Genomic DNA, 19434 nt, shown 5'->3' with positions numbered 1-19434 from the left:
TGATAATATGACAGTGTAAGTATTCATGATAATATATTATTCTCTAAGACTTAAGTATTTAGTCATCCAAAAAATTCCTGAAAATCTTCAGGAATTTGAACTCTTTATTTCATTAATTAAATCCCCAATGTGACGTTATAACCGGATAAAATCACTGGGTGTGAGTGTAAAAATTTAGATAGCTTAGTCTGTATTATGCAATAACTAATAAAAACTGTTTCACACAGGAATACGTACCACTGCCTCACTGAAAGGTTTAGTCGAGTGTATACGAGTAGTCTCCAGGACATATTGCGTACATTCCCGACAGGTTTGGTTGCTATCAGTTAGACACTGTTTGTAAACTTATTGTCTGTTGGTACGATGTTATCGTAAGGCCCTCAAAACTTTGTTAGGCGCTATCTTGAAACGTCAAGAGAATCAGAAAACTTGTAAAACGAGATTGTTGCGAATGGCTGGAGAATTCTAAAACACTCTTCAGTTTTTTTCAGTGTTGATAAAAACGTGAATAACTATTCCATTCCGGTTTTTCATTTCAAAACTTAAAACGTTAAAAAATGTATCTTAATTGCCAAATTTTCTTAAAACATGTCGTGTCTTTAGTTTATAGCGTGCTGTAGCTAGGATACACATTTTTCACAAATCAAATAGCCACCATCTTGAAAGTTAAAATTGAACGTACTTACTAACGAAGTTATCTGGGACGTACTATTTATGAATGATTAGGAAAACGGTTTCTATTGTGTTCCATAATATTGCTGGTGTGTTATTCTGTACTTGAAATTTTGATATCATTCCCCTTATGGGATGTCAGAAAACCTTTGTATTTGTATATCGATTTTTGAATAAGTGCATTACAATTTTTCAAAGAAGACGGTTTTAATACATGATGATGTAAATAATGATCTTATAAGCTAACGACTGGATTATCTAAATCCCTCAGATCTCAGGCCTGATCGTTTCCGGCTTCATCTCAGAAGATCAATCTGTCTGTTTGAACTTGGTTAGAAACTTGGAAAGAGTTAAAAGATTTTAGTCTTTGCAAAGAACTTTCACAGTTTAATCCAGTTTAGTTTGTGTCCCTAATGTAATTATGTCTAAATAATAACGCGGAAACGCTTCTCTAACTCAATGATGAACATTCATTTTTATTTTTATGGCAGTTGTAAGTTCATAATTATGTTTCCTAAACTTCGAAAAAGTTAATAAATAGAAGGCCAGGAAAAATTACTAGGATATTGATGATAGGTCATGAAAGAAGGTGAGCAGAAAATTTTAAATAAATAAAATAAAAATTAAATTTGTCTTGATTTTCTTTAACAGTTTCAGGAATATATTTATAATATTGTACCATCTAGTGTAGTCATATGAACAGTATACAAACTAACGACGAAAGCTGTAGGTGCCATCCACTCTTACAGTGCAGGAATTAACAATTGGACTGGAATGTTCACAATTTGAGCACTAATTTTCCCCCCATCCTTCCTTCCACGTGGCACCATATTTGTGTACAACTGTTGAGATTCAATAAGCTTATATACTTTGTTTAAAGTGTGTTAATAATACCTCCCCCACCTGACAAAGAGGATAGATTCCAATACTCGAAACTTTGTGTTGTACCTTTTATAACCTATAACGATGCAAATATATATATATATATATATATATATATATATATATATATATATATATATCATATACATATAAAAGCTTGAATAGGGGATACTTATTTAATATAAATTTATGAGCAAATGATAAAGTTTGAAGGAAAACGTTGTACTTTTCTTTATCTGATGAGAAATTCAAGATTCAGGAACCGTTTAAAGCTCCGTGGGAGTTACAATAGTGGTCCTGTGGGGTTGCGGTGTGGGGGGGGGGGGTGGGAATGAGCTGTGCGGACTTGGGTAAGTAGGCTTCCGCGCACACGGCGTAGAAGTGGGTTTAACTGTTCCATTTAACGTGGGTTAAACAATGGACAGCTGATTCACACAGAACACTTCTGGGACAGCATCGTACAGATTACTGCGGGAATGTCCCGAGGGCGATATTTCGTCGGTCCGTTCGTTAAAACTAAATACTTTCAGCGGTCTGCCTTATTAACGTTATTACATAGAATTGTAATAGTATGTACTAGTTATTTTACTTATTTAATTAGTATTATTCAGCATTCTTTGTTTGAAGTTTCTTTTTGACAATGGAAGGATTGTTAATTATACATGATTTTCCGGACATTTGTCATAGTTCAGTGATATAATATAATCACTAACACAGCGTTTCGATATCTGCAATCTGATGTCTTCTTCAGGTTCATGAATAAACTAATCTGGATTATTTTAAGTTTTATTTAGTAAAAAACACAAAAATACAGCCGGAGGGAATAATAAAGAAAACGAAATAGAAAATAGTGTTGGAGGAACTGTTTTGTTTCTTTTCACCATTTAACCGTATCCAATAATGTTCCCCACATGTATAACACCATGTATAACATTTTCCGAATGCGTGCTACGCTGATGTTTAACAAATATTGTATTTTCAAATATATAATTCCAAGTGATAGCTCCAAATACTGTATAAAAACGTTTAACGGTAACCATTGTTGTAACCGTTATCTCTGGAACGTTACAGGCGTCGGTAAGACGAGTGTACTTATACACAAGAGGATGAGAGACACTCGTGTCGAGGTTAGAAAGTTATTACTTTGGCGAAATTGTGAGAGTGGAAATACTTCATCCCATTCCACCTTGTACCTCAGGGTTAAAATATTACATCGTACTCGTACTTACTGTAGCACGTAGTACTTCAGTTGTGGGAAACAATGTGTCGAGAGTGTTATTTTATCAGTTGTGAATTAATCTACATAATGTGTTGAAACTATGTTGGAAGTGTACTGAATTTATTTTTTATAAAAAAAAAGAGAGCCCGATTCCGTTTTAAGCGTTACTCTACTCGTCCTCATGGACCACTGGTCAGTGCGAGGTTCTTATCAAACGAAATAAGGGGGAGAGTTCATACACTAAAAGGTCGTTGGTACTGAAAAAAGTGCTACGGTTACAAATATGGCTGCTATTTTTACATCAGACCCTAAGTTCAAAAAATCTTATTACCGGCCAATGGCGCAGTGTAGCGGGTCATCGCGAGATAACCGAATCAAGCAACGTCGATTGTGGCTGCTGCTTGGATGCGTGACCGCTGAGCGATCCTGTCCTTGCAAGCAGCCCGCCTGCCCGGCCATTGGTTCGGAAGTCACCTTTAAGCCGTTGGTCCCCAGGTTAAGTGTTAGAGAGGGCTTCTTAGCCGTAACTTCGTCTGGTAAAAATAAGAAACTTTACTTTAAGTTTGAAATCTTAGACCGCCCAACCATTTGCACTCCCAAATTTTTTTTATTATAAAATATTTACTTTCTTTGATTTTCACTCACTCTAATCGAGGATTTCACTCACTTTTTCCTTCTATGTCAAGTTGAAATTTAGTTTGAGTTTCTAAGATTCTCTTTGAGAAGTAACAACGTTTCAATGCGGAATGTCTAGAAGTGTGATATTTAAGTATTTATATTTGCATGAGTATTCGCGCGTTCCAATACTAAGATCTAGTGTAATCACAAATACACTATTATATTAGTGTTATAATATTATTATTATTATTATTGTTATTGGGATATGGTTTGAATCTGGTTTATTATACATACAGTTCTAATTTTCTTACACGTTCAATTAATTTCCCATTCAAAAAAATCTGCATATGCAATAAGTGGAGTAAGGAATAGCCCTAAATCTTTTTAAATAGGAGATCCTAAAATTTAAGGCTAGTTAAAAAGTTATATTAAATAGTTTTCCATGCTAGGATACTAAGTTCTATTCAATCCAAAAGCTAAATATTGACTTTCCTTTACAGCTTGTCTTTGCAAGTAATTGAAGGTAGTTTCAATACCAAAACGTAATCATAGGAAGTGCGAGTTTTAATTAAGTTATATGTTGTAGATATTTGCAAATTGATTATAAAACGGCGCTCCACAGACTATGCGAGCAGGCTGAATGAATAAACCTCTATGCGACTCAGGAGGAGGTAAAGATTGAGCTGGGCCGGAGATGTTTCATTTTGTAATGCATTCATCCTTCTGATGTTGGTATTCCAAGGGATGCATTATTCAGAACCTAACAAGTGAAATGTGCTCTGTGAGTGGCTGATGAAATAACAAAATTTTATATTTTTCACTTTGAACTTTGATCTTTACTTATTACGCAGTGTTATCATAGTTTATAATTTCAGAATAATAGATTAGTTATTTTTATGGTAATACTCAAACTTTACTCCTCCCCCATCTAGGAGTGTGATGGTTATTGTGAAAAGAGTAGTAAAAATAGCCTAATTCAGTTGTATAATTTTGTAAATTTTATGATTTGAAATTGAGGTGTTTAAAGACATTGTAGACACGCTGCGTGATAAAAAGAAAACGTATACGTTTTCTGCTAAGTTTTCTTTAAAATTATACTTTCACACGATGATTTTAAATTGACATAAGATACCTACCTAGAACCATTAATAATAAAAAATATAATAAACCAATATTGTTTGTAAATCTAGTCAAAATTCTACCTTTAAATAGATAACCCTCAGACATTATTTACTCGTAGACTAAACTGATAAAATACGCATACTACTTCATGGCATAATATCTTTCAACTATTAATGTGAATTTAAACATGGTAGTACTGTCTCGCTTTAAAATCCACAATAGTTTGTGTAAATGTGTTTTTAATACTAAAATATGGAACCGACAATGGTGCGAGTTGGTAACACTGGCACGTATCCTCAGTGGGGCCAACCCACACTATTATGTATGAAGCAGGGCTGCCATCATTACCAAGCTCAACTAGTTCTCGACACCTCTAACTCTTTCAGAAGTTTCTATCTTTCCTGAAGTTGAGTCGGTGGTTTCACGCCGGCTAACTTTGTTCCCTGGGACACAAATCCTGTCTCACTTTTTCAACTTTTTCTTTTAGTGGCGGATATAAGTTTTCTTGTAAAAAGTGCACTTTAAGAGTTTAAATATAAACTTATATTTGTATTTATTTGTATACTATTAAAATTTTTATTTCCAGTTACAAATTTATTTCTTTACCAATTTATGTAATATAATTATATGAGGCATTTCTTAAATAATTACACACGTTTTTTGAGTTGTAATATAAAATACAATAAAAATATATATTAGTAGTATTAATACGTGAAAAAACGTGCCTGCAGTTTTAAAATATTATCTGCAGGAGTTTATTTTTTCGTCACAGAAGTCTATATGACGTCACTGTCTTGAGCGTGACCTCCGCGTGACCTTGAACTGGGTTAGTCTCTGCACAGCCGCAGGGGTGTGCAGTTCATCTCTTAACTTAAACACTTACCCCAATTGTGAGCTACTGCATTTGCTAAGGTTTAGTAATTTCCTTTTAAATTCAATGCTATTCGATATGATTATCAACGCGTTTAGATTGTTTTGATAAAAAGTAAATAATCTCGCGTCGAATGCAAAGATTCAGAGACGCAGCAATATGGTGACGATGCGTGCATTACATTGGGATATAATTTATAAAATACATGTATTTAATATGTATTACTGAAGAATATCAACACATATAGGAGTCCCAAACAATATACAACAATATTGTTATGTTAATAGGATTAATAATATGAACCGGGCGTGTGTGTTCAAGTGTTAATCTGCGGGATGGACGCTAAACATTCATGTCACACCAGTGCTGGATAAGACTTTGACTGTAACATTACATTTTAATGAAAGCAATCGATTTTAAACTGCATTCACAGTTTGTAATTCAAAGATTTCTATTTGGATTACAGATATGCTGTGCGTATATGGACGTACTTGTGAGGACAAAAACAATTTTGAACACTGTATTAACAGCAATGTTTACGGTTTGGAACTTATAATTTAACCTTGCGATGGTGGATGATATTTTAGAATTTTTAGGATTCCGAAAATAAACAAATAATTTAATTAAAACAATAAATAAATAATTTAAATAAGCAATCTTTTGAACACAATGGACCTACAATTTCCAATCGCGATCCTTTCCTAATATAAAGAAAATGAAGAAATTAAAAACTTGTTGCTTTAAAATTAAGAGTTTGTTATCTTTTATCAGTTATATTAGCTTTAGTTATAGTAGTTGTGTAACTTGATTTAAAGCATCTGTATAGTACCTTTTATTGTATATATAATGAAATAATAAAAAAGATTAGCTTTTGAATGATTAGTAAAACAACTCAAAACACTAGGTAAGTATGTTTATGCAATCAGATATGAGCAAATTTATTTCATAACATAATATTTTTGTAATGCCATAATAACTAATAGGATATATTCATAGTTAATATGTCTGATGGATGCCTCTGAGAGCAGACCAACTAGCAAGAAGTTTTTTTTAGAATGTGATATGTAAATCGCTATTATATTTGCTATTGTTAGACACGATATTTGTAAATGTGGTTAGGATATGTTCCAAAGTCATTGACTGTATTTTTCTTAGCTTCCTTATAATTTTTATTCATCACTAGGACTTTTGATTGACAATAGAAATGATTACTAACTTTGTCTAAATGAGGCTCTTACAAAAATAGGTTTTGAAGGACATTTGATTTAATGATGCGGAAAAGTAGTTCTTAAATGTGTGAGATTTTTGGGGTCCAAAGTGGGGATAAGACCTTGTCAGTCATCAGTCAGTGTGTGGCGCCAGCAACTGGCTTCCTGCTGCACAACCTGGACAGCTAGGGCGTGTCTCTGTGTGTGTGTGTGTGTGTGTGTGTGTGTGTGTGTGTGTGTGTGTGTGTGTGTGTCCTTGCTACACGCTGTGGGAAGGAACAGTTGTACGTTGTCTGTCAGTGTTGGCATAAACCCACGGAGCTCTCAATACAAGTCGAGAAGAGCTGAATGTGGGGAAATATCGCTGTCGAATGTTTGTACCGTTTGCCAGAATTCAGGACTTAGTAAGAGATTGCATCCACTTTCCTTAAGTTGTGTAAAGGCAAGAAAACACTAGTTGGCCAGGCTTTAATTTTGGAGTCAATATTCATGTTTGCCTAAAGAGATAAATAAAAGAAGTTCAAAATGAATGTCTTTACATTGTTTTGACATCAGAGACACCTAGAATATACAACGCAGTGTAAAGTGTAATCTAGGCGAAGAGGCATTCTCGTTGTCTTATCAGGTGCATAATTGAGTGCACTACGATGTTTTAAACACGTTATCTAATCTCGGTGGAACACCCGAGTATTCTACACATAACGTTGAAAATACTGTCTCAGACGAACATGACTCCAGATTCCAGTATTCAAGTCTGTGACAGCGTCAGATTCCAGACGCTGCACTAAGAGGAAGGTGAACTGGAGCTAAACTCAACATTCACATTGAATCAACCCTTCCCACCAGTTTTGATTTCTGGTTTTTCGAGGGGTTTTCATTCTGGAAAGGACGACGTGGAAAGTTCTCATTATACTTAGTTTTAAAATCTCAATCGTGTCACTTTAGAAGAAGTGGAGGCTAGCTCTGTTCCAGTACCTTCCAGTAAAACTTTATATAATACTCCTGCTTAGTCTAGTAACATCAAAGAAACTCCATCAACTCCAGCAGCCATTATGGTTTGTCCAGATGTAAGTGACACATCGGTTATAACCGGCACAAAATGGCAAAGATGGTTCCAAATTTCAAAAATTGTGTTTACCATTGTAATAAACCAAATATATAAATATCATATATAACTTATATGAGGTATTGTTGACGCTTTGTGAACAAGAAAACACAGTACACGTTTTTTTATTACTATGTGCTTGAGAAATATTAAATGTAGTTGTGATATCCATGCAGTGCATTAATTGAACATCAATTCAGTCCTATTAGTCGGGCAGAACAACATATTGAATTGGTAAAACTACGCAATTTTTACCTCAATTTTCCTCTTAGGTTCGTAATCAATGTAAAATTACTCATTCAGTGTAATAGGGTGTTATTAGTCCACAAAGAATTCCTTGGCAGCGATTTAAAGCCCACTAAAAGGTTTGCGCTATTTATTTCACCAAGCTCCGGTCCTTTTGTCTTCACTCAAAGGTTGAACTTTTGCTCTGCACCAACTTTTCTAATTACAACAGCTTAACCGCTTTTGTTTAATTGCCGGAGTTCTGTGTTCCTGACGTCTTCCTGTTTCTGGATTCCTGATAGTCGCTCCTAATTATGTTACAGCGCTGACTTTCGTTACTGTCAAACACACTTGTGTGGACGGTACGTGAGGTTTTAAATGGCGTCGCACAGATAAAGGAAATTGAGGACACACTTCTCGATCAATACAACCTAGTTATTGGCAAATTACAAATTTGCGAATTTCCTTCACCTTCAAAAGAGGCAATTTCCAGAATATAAACTTTATAAATGACAACCTGTGTAAGGACAAAGGCAGAAGAAAAAGGAAGGGAAAAATATACCAAGATTAGATGAATAGAGATAAATACTTAAATTTTATTTTTATATAAGTTTTGAAGGGTTAAATGGTGCAGGTAAGAAATATTGCATCACTATGAGCATTACTCACATATATTGTATGTTATTTGAATGAGTCCGAATGACTACTGACCTTGCATGATCATAAATATATTAATGGTGAACATGTAAGGTTTGTACTATTACCACAGCATTTTATATTTTTCGCTTTGAAATAAAGAATTACATGAATTGATGATTGCTATTTGAAATTTTCACGTTGTCGGTACCGTTTCCTCCCAAAGCTTTGAATACGCACAATGTCTCGGTGATCTCTAGACAATATGAAATTGGATGTTACCGTTTTCTTGTTTAACAACTTGTACATTTGGACTCCTTCAATACCATGACCCATTTTCTGATCTTCTTCAACACACTTTTTCAAATACCCTGGGAAATAAATACCATGCCGACTGTACAGTCTGTATATTACCATCATGATCTCTAGTATCGTTTGATATGTTTCATTACCAGTAGGTCTACCAGTTATTAATACTTGTCATATCGACTGTACAGTCTGTATATTACCATCACGATCTCTAGTATCGTTTGATATGTTTCATTACCAGTAGGTCTACCCGTTATTAATACTTGTCATATCGACTGTACAGTCTGTATATTACCATCACGATCTCTAGTATCGTTTGATATGTTTCATTACCAGTAGGTCTACCCGTTATTAATACTTGTCATATCGACTGTACAGTCTGTATATTACCATCATGATCTCTATCGTTTGATATGTTTCATTACCAGTGGGTCTACCCGTTATTAATACTTGTCATATCGACTGTACAGTCTGTATATTACCATCATGATCTCTATCGTTTGATATGTTTAATTACCAGTAGGTCTACCCGTTATTGATATTTGTCATATCGACTGTACAGTCTGTATATTACCATCATGATCTATTTTATCGTATAATATGTTTCATTACTAGTAGGTCTACCCGTTATTGATATTTGTCATATCGACTGTACAGTCTGTATATTACCATCATGATCTCTATCGTTTGATATGTTTCATTACCAGTGGGTCTACCCGTTATTAATACTTGTCATATCGACTGTACAGTCTGTATATTACCATCATGATCTATTTTATCGTATAATATGTTTCATTACTAGTAGGTCTACCCGTTATTGATATTTGTCATATCGACTGTACAGTCTGTATATTACCATCATGATCTCTATCGTTTGATATGTTTCATTACCAGTAGGTCTACCCGTTATTGATATTTGTCATATCGACTGTACAGTCTGTATATTACCATCATGATCTCTATCGTTTGATATGTTTCATTACCAGTAGGTTTAATACTTGTCATATCGACTGTACAGCCTGTTTATTACCTTCATGATCTATTTTAACGTATAATATGTTTCATTACCAGTATATCTACCAGTTCTTAATATTTGTATTCTACTGTTACATCATTCTTTGATTATGAGTAGGATAAATGATCGCTGGGCTTTAGTGGGGGCACAGATTTCAATAAATCCATAGTTTGTTGCCTGAGAACTCTTATCTATCCATTGACTGTACTTACGAATGCGCTGGAACTCTCGTCTATTGGAGAGAATCCCACGTTGGTAGACTGTTCCACCATGATTCGTCTTATTAATATTGGTAAATATTGAATATTATCTCATTAATTCTTATAAAGATATTTTCCTATCACCTGTTGTACGATATCTTGTACAATTAAATCCAAATTTACTTCCCATAAATAACTATTATTTCTATATGTTTGTAATAAACATAGAATAAATCGAATAAATATATTTGATGAGAAATGTATCTTCCTTCCCTAATGTACGTCACTGTCTCAATATACAGTAGAATGTACAATTTATAATTAGAACACATTACCTGTTCTATATTTCCTTAAAATATTTAGGAACTTTTAACATTTTCCTTACAAAAGTCACTTGATACTTCAGGAACAAAAAGCAAGGCTTAAAATTGGTATAATTTTATAATACATATACTATTTTTCAAATTTGTGGTAAAATTGTCTTTTACAAACATTCTTATACAGTTGTGTAATCATGTAAAACGATGAGACGATGTGAAAAATGTTTAAAATGCGTCGAAATAAGGTGTTTTATTGTTGCAAACCTGTGAATTATTTTAAAATATACTACATAATTTCAAATTAAAATGTTAATATTGTAAAATACGAGTTTGTATTCGAAATAAAAGGTAAAAATGTTACTTTGCATATTAAATTATCAGATACTCCTTACGGACATTTTATCGGTTCTGCGAAATGGATAAACGATGGAAACCTCCCTTCTGTCTGTCCCCACCCCACCACAAAGCCAGATGGGGGGTTGGAGGGGGGGGGTCACGTGGGACCATTCAATCTGTATCTACTTCCCCAGAGCCATTAGCCAGAAACCTCGGATTATGGAAGACGTTCACAATTCAGCGAGGATTTATTGCACACTTGTTAACTTGTGTGTGTTTAATCCCATTTGAGCCTTAGTTATGTGCAAAAAATTAACTATACAATTAATTATGTCATATATCCTGCTGTAGGTGCGACGTTAATGTCACATTGGTACGATCCTGATCTATCAAAGTTCTAACATTCCAGAAAATGCATCAAAGAAAATTTTTATAAACTCCTAATACTCCTAATACACTCCTAATAATACTCCTAATAATACTCCTAATAACTCCTAATACACCTTAAAAACGAACCATCAATAACAATCTTCAAGAAGAGGCTCCGAAAGCTCCTCATAAATGACGTGTTCTACCTAGTAGCCGAATTTCTTCGATGACGCTGGTTAGGGCTCTAGGCTTTCCGGTGCATCATAAACATCATACCTGAAGAATTTCAAAATCTGGCAAATATGTATAATTCGTTAAGCTAATTAGTATTGTTGTGTTTATCTTAATTTGATATGATTAATCTATTATTTTTATGTATTTTATATTTATTCAGTATCAATAATAATATTATAATTTTTATACTACCATTTAAATTAAATGAGATTATAACGACGAATACTACTTGTATGATTAATATAGTTGACAATATCGCCTGTTACTATAGTACTGCTATAATAAATAATGATTTGAATTTATAATACTATTATGCAGATATTTTGGAATTTGGTTCATATGAAAACAAACCTATGTTTAAATGTGGTTCTTTTTGAACCATTTGCATTTAAATCGGCTGTAATACAAATTTTTAAGTGAAAATGGACAAACCCTTTTGCAAAAATGATATGACCTCCCCGGGAATCGAACCCTGGACCTCGCGATTAAAGAGCCGCGGACTTACGGCTACGGTACGGTGAAGGTCGTTCGTTGATTTCCTCCACTGAATGGCGATGCGTGTTGTGCAGTGATCCAGCTCTGACGTAACTTGTATCGACTGTTTAAGTTCTAGGTCTTCTCTCTAAAATGATATTTCCTTCAATCCACTTACTTAAACTTCTACTGTACTTTACAATTAAACTAATGCTCTAAAGTTACTATTTTACCTTACTAATGAACTTAACATTTTAAATAGTTGTATACTTTATAAACCTTTACGATTCTGTGGAAGTCTACACATTCAATCCTTGGAGTTGTGCTTAGCTTTATTATTTTAGTGCAGTATTATTTCGTATTATTTTATTAACAATGTTACGGAATACTTATTAACGAAAAACAGATGGTTTTTTTGTAACATCACACAGACTAAGTATCGAGGATTTATAATTTTCTTGTTTTAAGTGAACAAATAAAAAAGGTAAAACGGGATTCCGTGGAATTGGGTGTGGGTATTAAGGCTCCAAATTCCCCTGAGTACGACCCAGAGTGAGAATTCCTTGTCACTACTAGAGTATCGCCACTCTTGGTTCCGCCTCGTACGGCCAAACTGATCAGTGAGAGTGTTACAATCCTTTTCCTCCTTTCCCCCCTTAGATTGGGTCTCAGATATTTCCCGATTCAATACTATCTGAAAGTCTTGATCTAAAGAACTATCCAATCATTGTACTTGATCATAACGTTTGAGGCTAGTGAAGTCAGACCAACGATAGTTTCTCTATCAAAGATCAAGGCCCTAGCTTTACTGGAGCAGTGAGGCAACCATATACTGTACACACACTTCCAGTGACTCAGTAAAGACAGTCGCCAGGGGCGTGGTCACTGTCAGATTTAGTGGGTCGCGCCAGTAAACAACTGTTTAGCAACTGCGTTCGTTTCCTCGCGGTATCTGGTCCATAGTTTCAGTGTGCATTAAGTGCTTATCTGCGAACTGTTAAGGTTTCCATAAGCCATACAAACGGAACATATTTAAATGGCAATTAAGTCCAGCATCGAATTCTAAGTGCGACCTATAACATCAAAATCGAGATTACAAGAGAAACGCAGAATCCTTCGAGGAAATCGCTTTTATTGGTGGCTTTTATGCATCTAAGCAAGAGGTATTTTGCAATGTTAGAATGTTTAGTAAAATATGATTTACGCAGAATATATGACATTTTCTGAGTGGAAAACTTCTGTAAATTTTTCTCGAAAGTTAATTAATTACAATGAAAACTCCAAATTGTTTATCTATTGTTTTGTTGTTGTTGTTTATTTTGGCACATTAAATAGACAAGTTTCACTAGAGTAGGTCTTTTTTACTATTTTATTAAAATAAATGCACAATTGCCCCATAATCTTAAATTTAATGCACAGTAAACTTTCCGCATTAAAGTGAACTCAAACAATTTGAATAGTTGTTGCCTTGTGTGTATTTTTGTAGGTATTGAAAATTCGGTACGTATTTAATTTATCAAATCACTTTTTAATTTTTATTGTAGTAACCATAAAATCCATAGTTTTTAAACTAGCTATATTAACTAACATCATGTCATTTTTTTGTACCTTGAGTTTAGGTTTATCGTGATGAGAAAAGTATATATTTTAATACATTGAATTTATGTAAAGTACGACAGTACGTATTTGTTGAAAAAATTGTATTATGTACTTTTACTAGGAAGTAGATAAATGTCTTTAGCCGTTACACTTTACTATCGAGTAAAGTTCGTTACTGCATTTACTAAAATGCAGTACAGAAGTTGTATAACCATGTGTCGATAAAAAGTCATTCTAACGTTGAGTTCAAAAAGTAATAAAGCACCAACTTTCTGAATAATATATTTTTAGTCCATTAGTTTTGTTCAATGGAAAATCGCTGGCTCGGGAGTTTCTATTGTTCTAATGACGTTCGGATATGTTACGTCATCAAATCAGTCTGTAATTATAAAAATAATCTTAATAAGTTTATGACAAATATTGTTCGCTTTCTCATGGCGCTTCCAGTTAAAACCTGTCATAATGAAAACATTGACGGAAATAAAAATTTCTTTTAAACATTACTCTATGTTAGGTCCTCTTGGATCGATAGGATAGGAATGGTTCGAGAAATTCCAGAAGAGAGCTAGGACTTTAACCCTGAGATACACTGGAATCATTCTAACACTATCCAACTTTACGTGTTTTAGAGTGCAAAACAATTGCATGGATTAGAGACTTAACTCTCGTACCATAAAATCTATACCCATATCCTTCACTCCCCTATCCCAATCCTGGGAATGTTACGGTGTTGTCTACATTGGGATTCTGTCCACCAGCGTCCATGGCTCTGACCTTCCTCAAGTTAGGTTACGTTCCTCAACCTGACCTTCCTTTAGCTATGTACATCTCGCGACCAACTCTTATTGTCTAGAATATTTTTAATCCTCAGTAAGTTTCCTAGAATGGCCTTACATAAATTAATGATCACATAAATTACCCAAGACACCCTAATCTTCAGCTGCGCTAACTGAAACCTCCCCCTCCCTCCCTCCCGCAAAAACGTCACACTAAGGTCTGCAGTGATCAATCATGTCGCCTCACCGATATCACCTCCTCCTCCTCCTGGGAGGCATACATCACTCGATCCGCTTTGTCACAAAAACATATCTTTATCATCCCATAAAGTGATGTAGTGCCAGTCGCTGATTTCTTTCACAAATGAACCTTACATTCTCCGAGTTTTCCAAGTCGTGTTAGAAAACCATTAACTAATCACATGTCCTTTAATGTCACCTCCAGTAACTACGGACAGTAAACGAGTATTTTGTCTCAACAGTGTTATTGTCGGATTAACACAGTTAACTGCTTTCATCGATCGGATTAGAGAGGAACTTTGGTTAATAGATGTTTACTTAATTAATTAATTACATAATAACATCTGTTACAACACCACGAGGAGCAAAGCTGCGGCAAATACCCGAGTGCTTTATAATGGCTAGGCACATTAGGCCGGCTAACGTACCTATTTTTCGGAGAACTCAAAAATAAAGTCTACATATTTACTATACCAGAATGGCTATGTTAACCACGATGCCATAGTTAGTCACGTATTGTAATGCAATAAGGTGAGTACTTCTCTCTTATTTATATCAATGCCTAAAGACTCATTCTATACTCTAGCAGACTCAGATTATAGGTTATTTGTGTGGTGATTGGTGATATTAAATGTCTATAATCTATCAAAAAGCATGGATTATGCAATGCTTCTAATTCGTTATAACGACTCCTATATAAAGTCTAATAGTAAGAATCAAGTTATTATATATGAGGTGCTCAGAACCAACGTGCCCTTTATTCACTTTTAAAAATTATTGGGAAATATTAATTTTTAACATAAAATTGTTATTTAATTTACTTAAAATTCTAACCACACTTATGTTATGGATAAAAGTACTTAACAATCCCAAAATTTCATAGTATTGAATAATATGTATTAAAAAAACAATTCGAGAAAAGAAAGTTTGCAACTGGAACATGAATGAAAGATATTTTGTAAATTGAGGAAACCATTTTTGTACGAATAAGAGATGTTTTGTTTCTGAAAGAATTAACTCACTGAGATATAATCCACACAACCTTGTACATTTAAGCAGGTTATGTTTGCAGCAATGAATTTCGGAAATATTTAATTGTTGAATTATGATAATGATTCATAGACGGCTGTTTAGCAGTTGTACCACTACAATACCAAACGTTCAGATTGACCAAAATATCAACAGAATGTGATGAATAATAAGATTTTACATTTAGATTTATGACAGTCAAAATGTTTTGACAAGAAACACTTTGGAATTACAGTAACGTAAGGCCCCTGCAGTCAAGTTAGAATAATAGACATTTTGGTTTTAAAAATTAAATTCGACACTCTGGAACTGAAGAAATTTTTTAAATTATATTATAAGACATAAAATGCACGTTAGGAGACTTTAAACATGTTGTTTTCAGCAGATAAATATGCTGTTTAACATTGAGAATAAACATCTCAATTTCGAAAATGTGTATAAACTTTTGTTTTGGGCGCCTCCTATGACAATATTAGTAGTTGTAAATGCTGTCTTATTGTTCTTGGTTACACGGTTGTGAGCTACGACTTATCAACATGGTAACCGCGATGAATACAGAAGGGCATTTATTGTGAGCTACGACTTATCAACATGGGAACTGCGATGAATACAGAAGGGCATGTATTGTGAGCTACGACTTATCAACATGGGAACCGCGATGAATACAGAAGAGCATGTATTGTGAGCTACGAATTATCAACATGGGAATCGCGCGATGAATACAGAAGGGTATGTATTGTGAGCTACGACTTATCAACATAGGGAACTGCGATGAATACAGAAGGGCATGTATTGTGAGCTACGACTTATCAACATGGGAACTGCGATGAATACAGAAGGGCATGTATCGTGAGCTGCGACTTATCAACATGGGAACCGCGATGAATACAGAAGGGTATGTATCGTGAGCTGCGACTTATCAACATGGGAACTGCGATGAATACAGAAAGCATGTATTGTGAGCTACGACTTATCAACATGGGAACTGCGATGAATACAGAAGGGCATGTATTGTGAGCTGCGACTTATCAACATGGGAACTGCGATGAATACAGAAGGGCATATATTGTAGGCTGCGACTTATCAACATGGGAACTGCGATGAATACAGAAGGGCATGTATTGTGAGCTGCGACTTATCAACATGGGAACTGTGATGAATACAGAAGGGCATGTATTGTGAGCTGCGACTTATCAACATGGGAACTGCGATGAATACAGAAGGGCATGTATTGTGAGCTGCGACTTATCAACATGGGAACTGTGATGAATACAGAAGGGCATGTATTGTGAGCTGCGACTTATCAACATGGGACCGCGATGAATACAGAAGGGCATGTATTGTGAGCTGCGACTTATCAACATGGGAACTGCGATGAATACAGAAGGGCATGTATTGTGAGCTACGACTTATCAACATGGGACCGCGATGAATACAGAAGGGCATGTATTGTGAGCTGCAGGTAGAGCGACGGCCTCAGTGCAGACTGACATCGCAAATCCAGGACATGATGGAATCCTTTTATCCCTGTTTGTGTGCGAACGGCGCTGCGACAACGGTAGGGCGGAGGGGTGCAATATTACGGAAAATGAAATATTTCCTCTTCCATCCCTTTCGCAAACCGCTTACCGTTTCATCCCAAACTGCAGTCATCCATCATGGCCCGGCTCATCTTTCGGTGACACCCCTAATACTGGAATGTCGTCATCCATTACATCCCTGCATCACATCACACGGTCTTCAAGAGAAAATTATAATCTTCCGTCAGCCCAATCATCCAATTCTGCTCTGTGTTTATGGTGGTATCGGAAGGTTATTCATCATCCAGTTTTATTTTTGATCCAGCATTAGAGTCTAACATATCGCAGTATGTCATCTTGAAATACTTAAATCGGTGCTTATATTTTTGGTATCATCCCATTCAATTAATTGGTATTATTGGTATCATACTTAGATGTCCATGAAATAATTAGATCAAATTTTAATAACGCCCAGTCGAAATATTAGAACTTCTTCGTAGCGTTCAAATCCTGATGAAATTAATACAACATTTGAAAATGCGCTTAAAACGTTTAGCCATCTGCATATAAAACACATCCTGAGAATGAAATAAAAAATAAAGTTCAGTCACTATCAATTGTTTACTTGTTGTTGTCATTGTTCTCATCACATTGGTCTTAGTATAACTGATTCTTCAGTAGGTCACTAAAAGGAAAGCGTTATGCGCTAAAGATGTATTAATACTCCTGGTTATAATTTTCTTATATGATTGTGCAAGGAAATGTTTATTTATCACTTACAACATTTCGTATCAGAGCAGCTTATCATCCTAAGCAAAAGAAATTCAAAATCAAATCAAATTTTATTTCAAAATGTTTACAAACAAGCATGGTACACGTAATACTAATGAAATTAGTCCCACATGGGCCACAGAGGCTTGTGCGTGGTGACGAGTCTGCCACTAGATGCTGTGCACAGCGTTATGATAGTTATGGAAGCAATGGTATGACACTATCCACTCTTTAGATGAATACACCAAGGTGCAGTTTCCATTACTTATTATGTTTTGTAGAATAGCTATTGTAACCTACGCTGTCACTTAACTCTACGAGCCAAACTCCTATCATAATTTCACTTTGGTAACTTAAAGAAGTCGTCCTTCCTCCATAACAGTTTATTTAATCCAAATAATTCACTTCATCATGTAATTTTATGAAAATATAATTAAGCATTGCCAATAATATTTTCACGAAAATAATCTACATAAATTACAGTCTGTTAGATAGCAGGTGGCTATATCCCCAATACAAAAAAAAGTGTTTAGAGACGGGATGGAAAGATCCAAACCGGTTACGGTAGCCTTTATACGATCAGGCATTGACTGGACAACAGAGAAAAATTAGATCTAGACGAAAAAAGACATCGTGTTTTAATTAGTCCTATGTTTAATACTATTAGTAATAATATGATGATACAGGTTTAAAATATATTCGGACCAACAATGACCGCGGAAAATGCAACTAATTTATGAATGTACAATTAATTAATTATCAATGGCTTTATTCTTTGAAGACGAATGAATACGTTGCGGTGCTCCTTTGTAATGTAGGCGCCTGCAATTAGGTGGCGGCAATATTAGCGCGCTGCTGTTAGGCGGTTGCCTGTCTGCCATTCACGGCGCTTTGATCTGGCTCCTCCGTGAAAGCTATGAAATTAATTAGCCAATCGCTAATTAAACTTATTATGTGGGATGATTAGAGTTGTATTTCGTATTAGTTAAAGGATCCATTTATCACTAAATTTGTATTAATCCAAATGTTGTTTGTTAAATTATTAATGTTTGGAATTTTCTGAGTAGTCATTAATTTTAATGTATTGACAAGTGAATCGTTGTTGACAGATGGAAAGGATTGGTCGCAAACCGAGGCAGGAGGTGAGGACAGCCACATGGGAGACACGAGAACCGAGGCCACCAACACTGATGATGACCTCAGTCCTGGTACGTGCTATCTTCATATACAGGGTGTACATTAATTACCCTATCAATCTTTATATTTTGATTTTACAGGTCAAAATGAGTAATAAATGTCATATAATGTATAGTCCTAACTTGTTAGTAGCAAGTCTATCTGTAACTTTGTTTTTTTTTTTAGGGAAAAAACTATATTTTTATATTGAAAAAACGTATAGGCCTAAAGTCAAACTAAATGTGAAAGTCAAATATCCTTTGTTACCATGAAACATAAAGCCGTATACATAATAAAAACCTGTTTCTAGCAAAAATCCTGTAAGCTTCTCTTTAAAACTATCTAGATCTAAATCTGTTCTTGAAACGTCAGGTTATATTAAGTGTGATTTATAGAAAAATGTAGTGTGGAAAGGGATATTTTATTTTGCTTATAATACTGTATTTATATTGTAGGATAGAACTAGGAGATTGTAACATAAAGGTTAGTAATAAACTAATATTTTATT

At 34.7% G+C, this 19434-nt stretch overlaps 1 protein-coding gene across 1 annotated transcript in view; it reads left to right on the top strand.

Annotated features, from left to right (window-relative positions):
• Positions 1-19434, top strand: part of LOC124360888 — a 97060-nt gene that overhangs the window by 69589 nt on the left and 8037 nt on the right. Inside the window, exon 2 of the mRNA XM_046814868.1 lies at positions 18860-18958. Coding sequence (XP_046670824.1) covers positions 18860-18958 — 99 coding nt within the window. The remainder of the gene's footprint in view (positions 1-18859; positions 18959-19434) is intronic.

The sequence above is a fragment of the Homalodisca vitripennis genome, chromosome 4, assembly GCF_021130785.1.
Source record: "Homalodisca vitripennis isolate AUS2020 chromosome 4, UT_GWSS_2.1, whole genome shotgun sequence".
Classification (NCBI taxonomy): Eukaryota; Metazoa; Arthropoda; class Insecta; order Hemiptera; family Cicadellidae; genus Homalodisca; species Homalodisca vitripennis.
The sequence above is the reverse complement of the archived record's forward strand: the minus strand, read 5'-3'. Positions and strand labels throughout refer to the sequence as shown.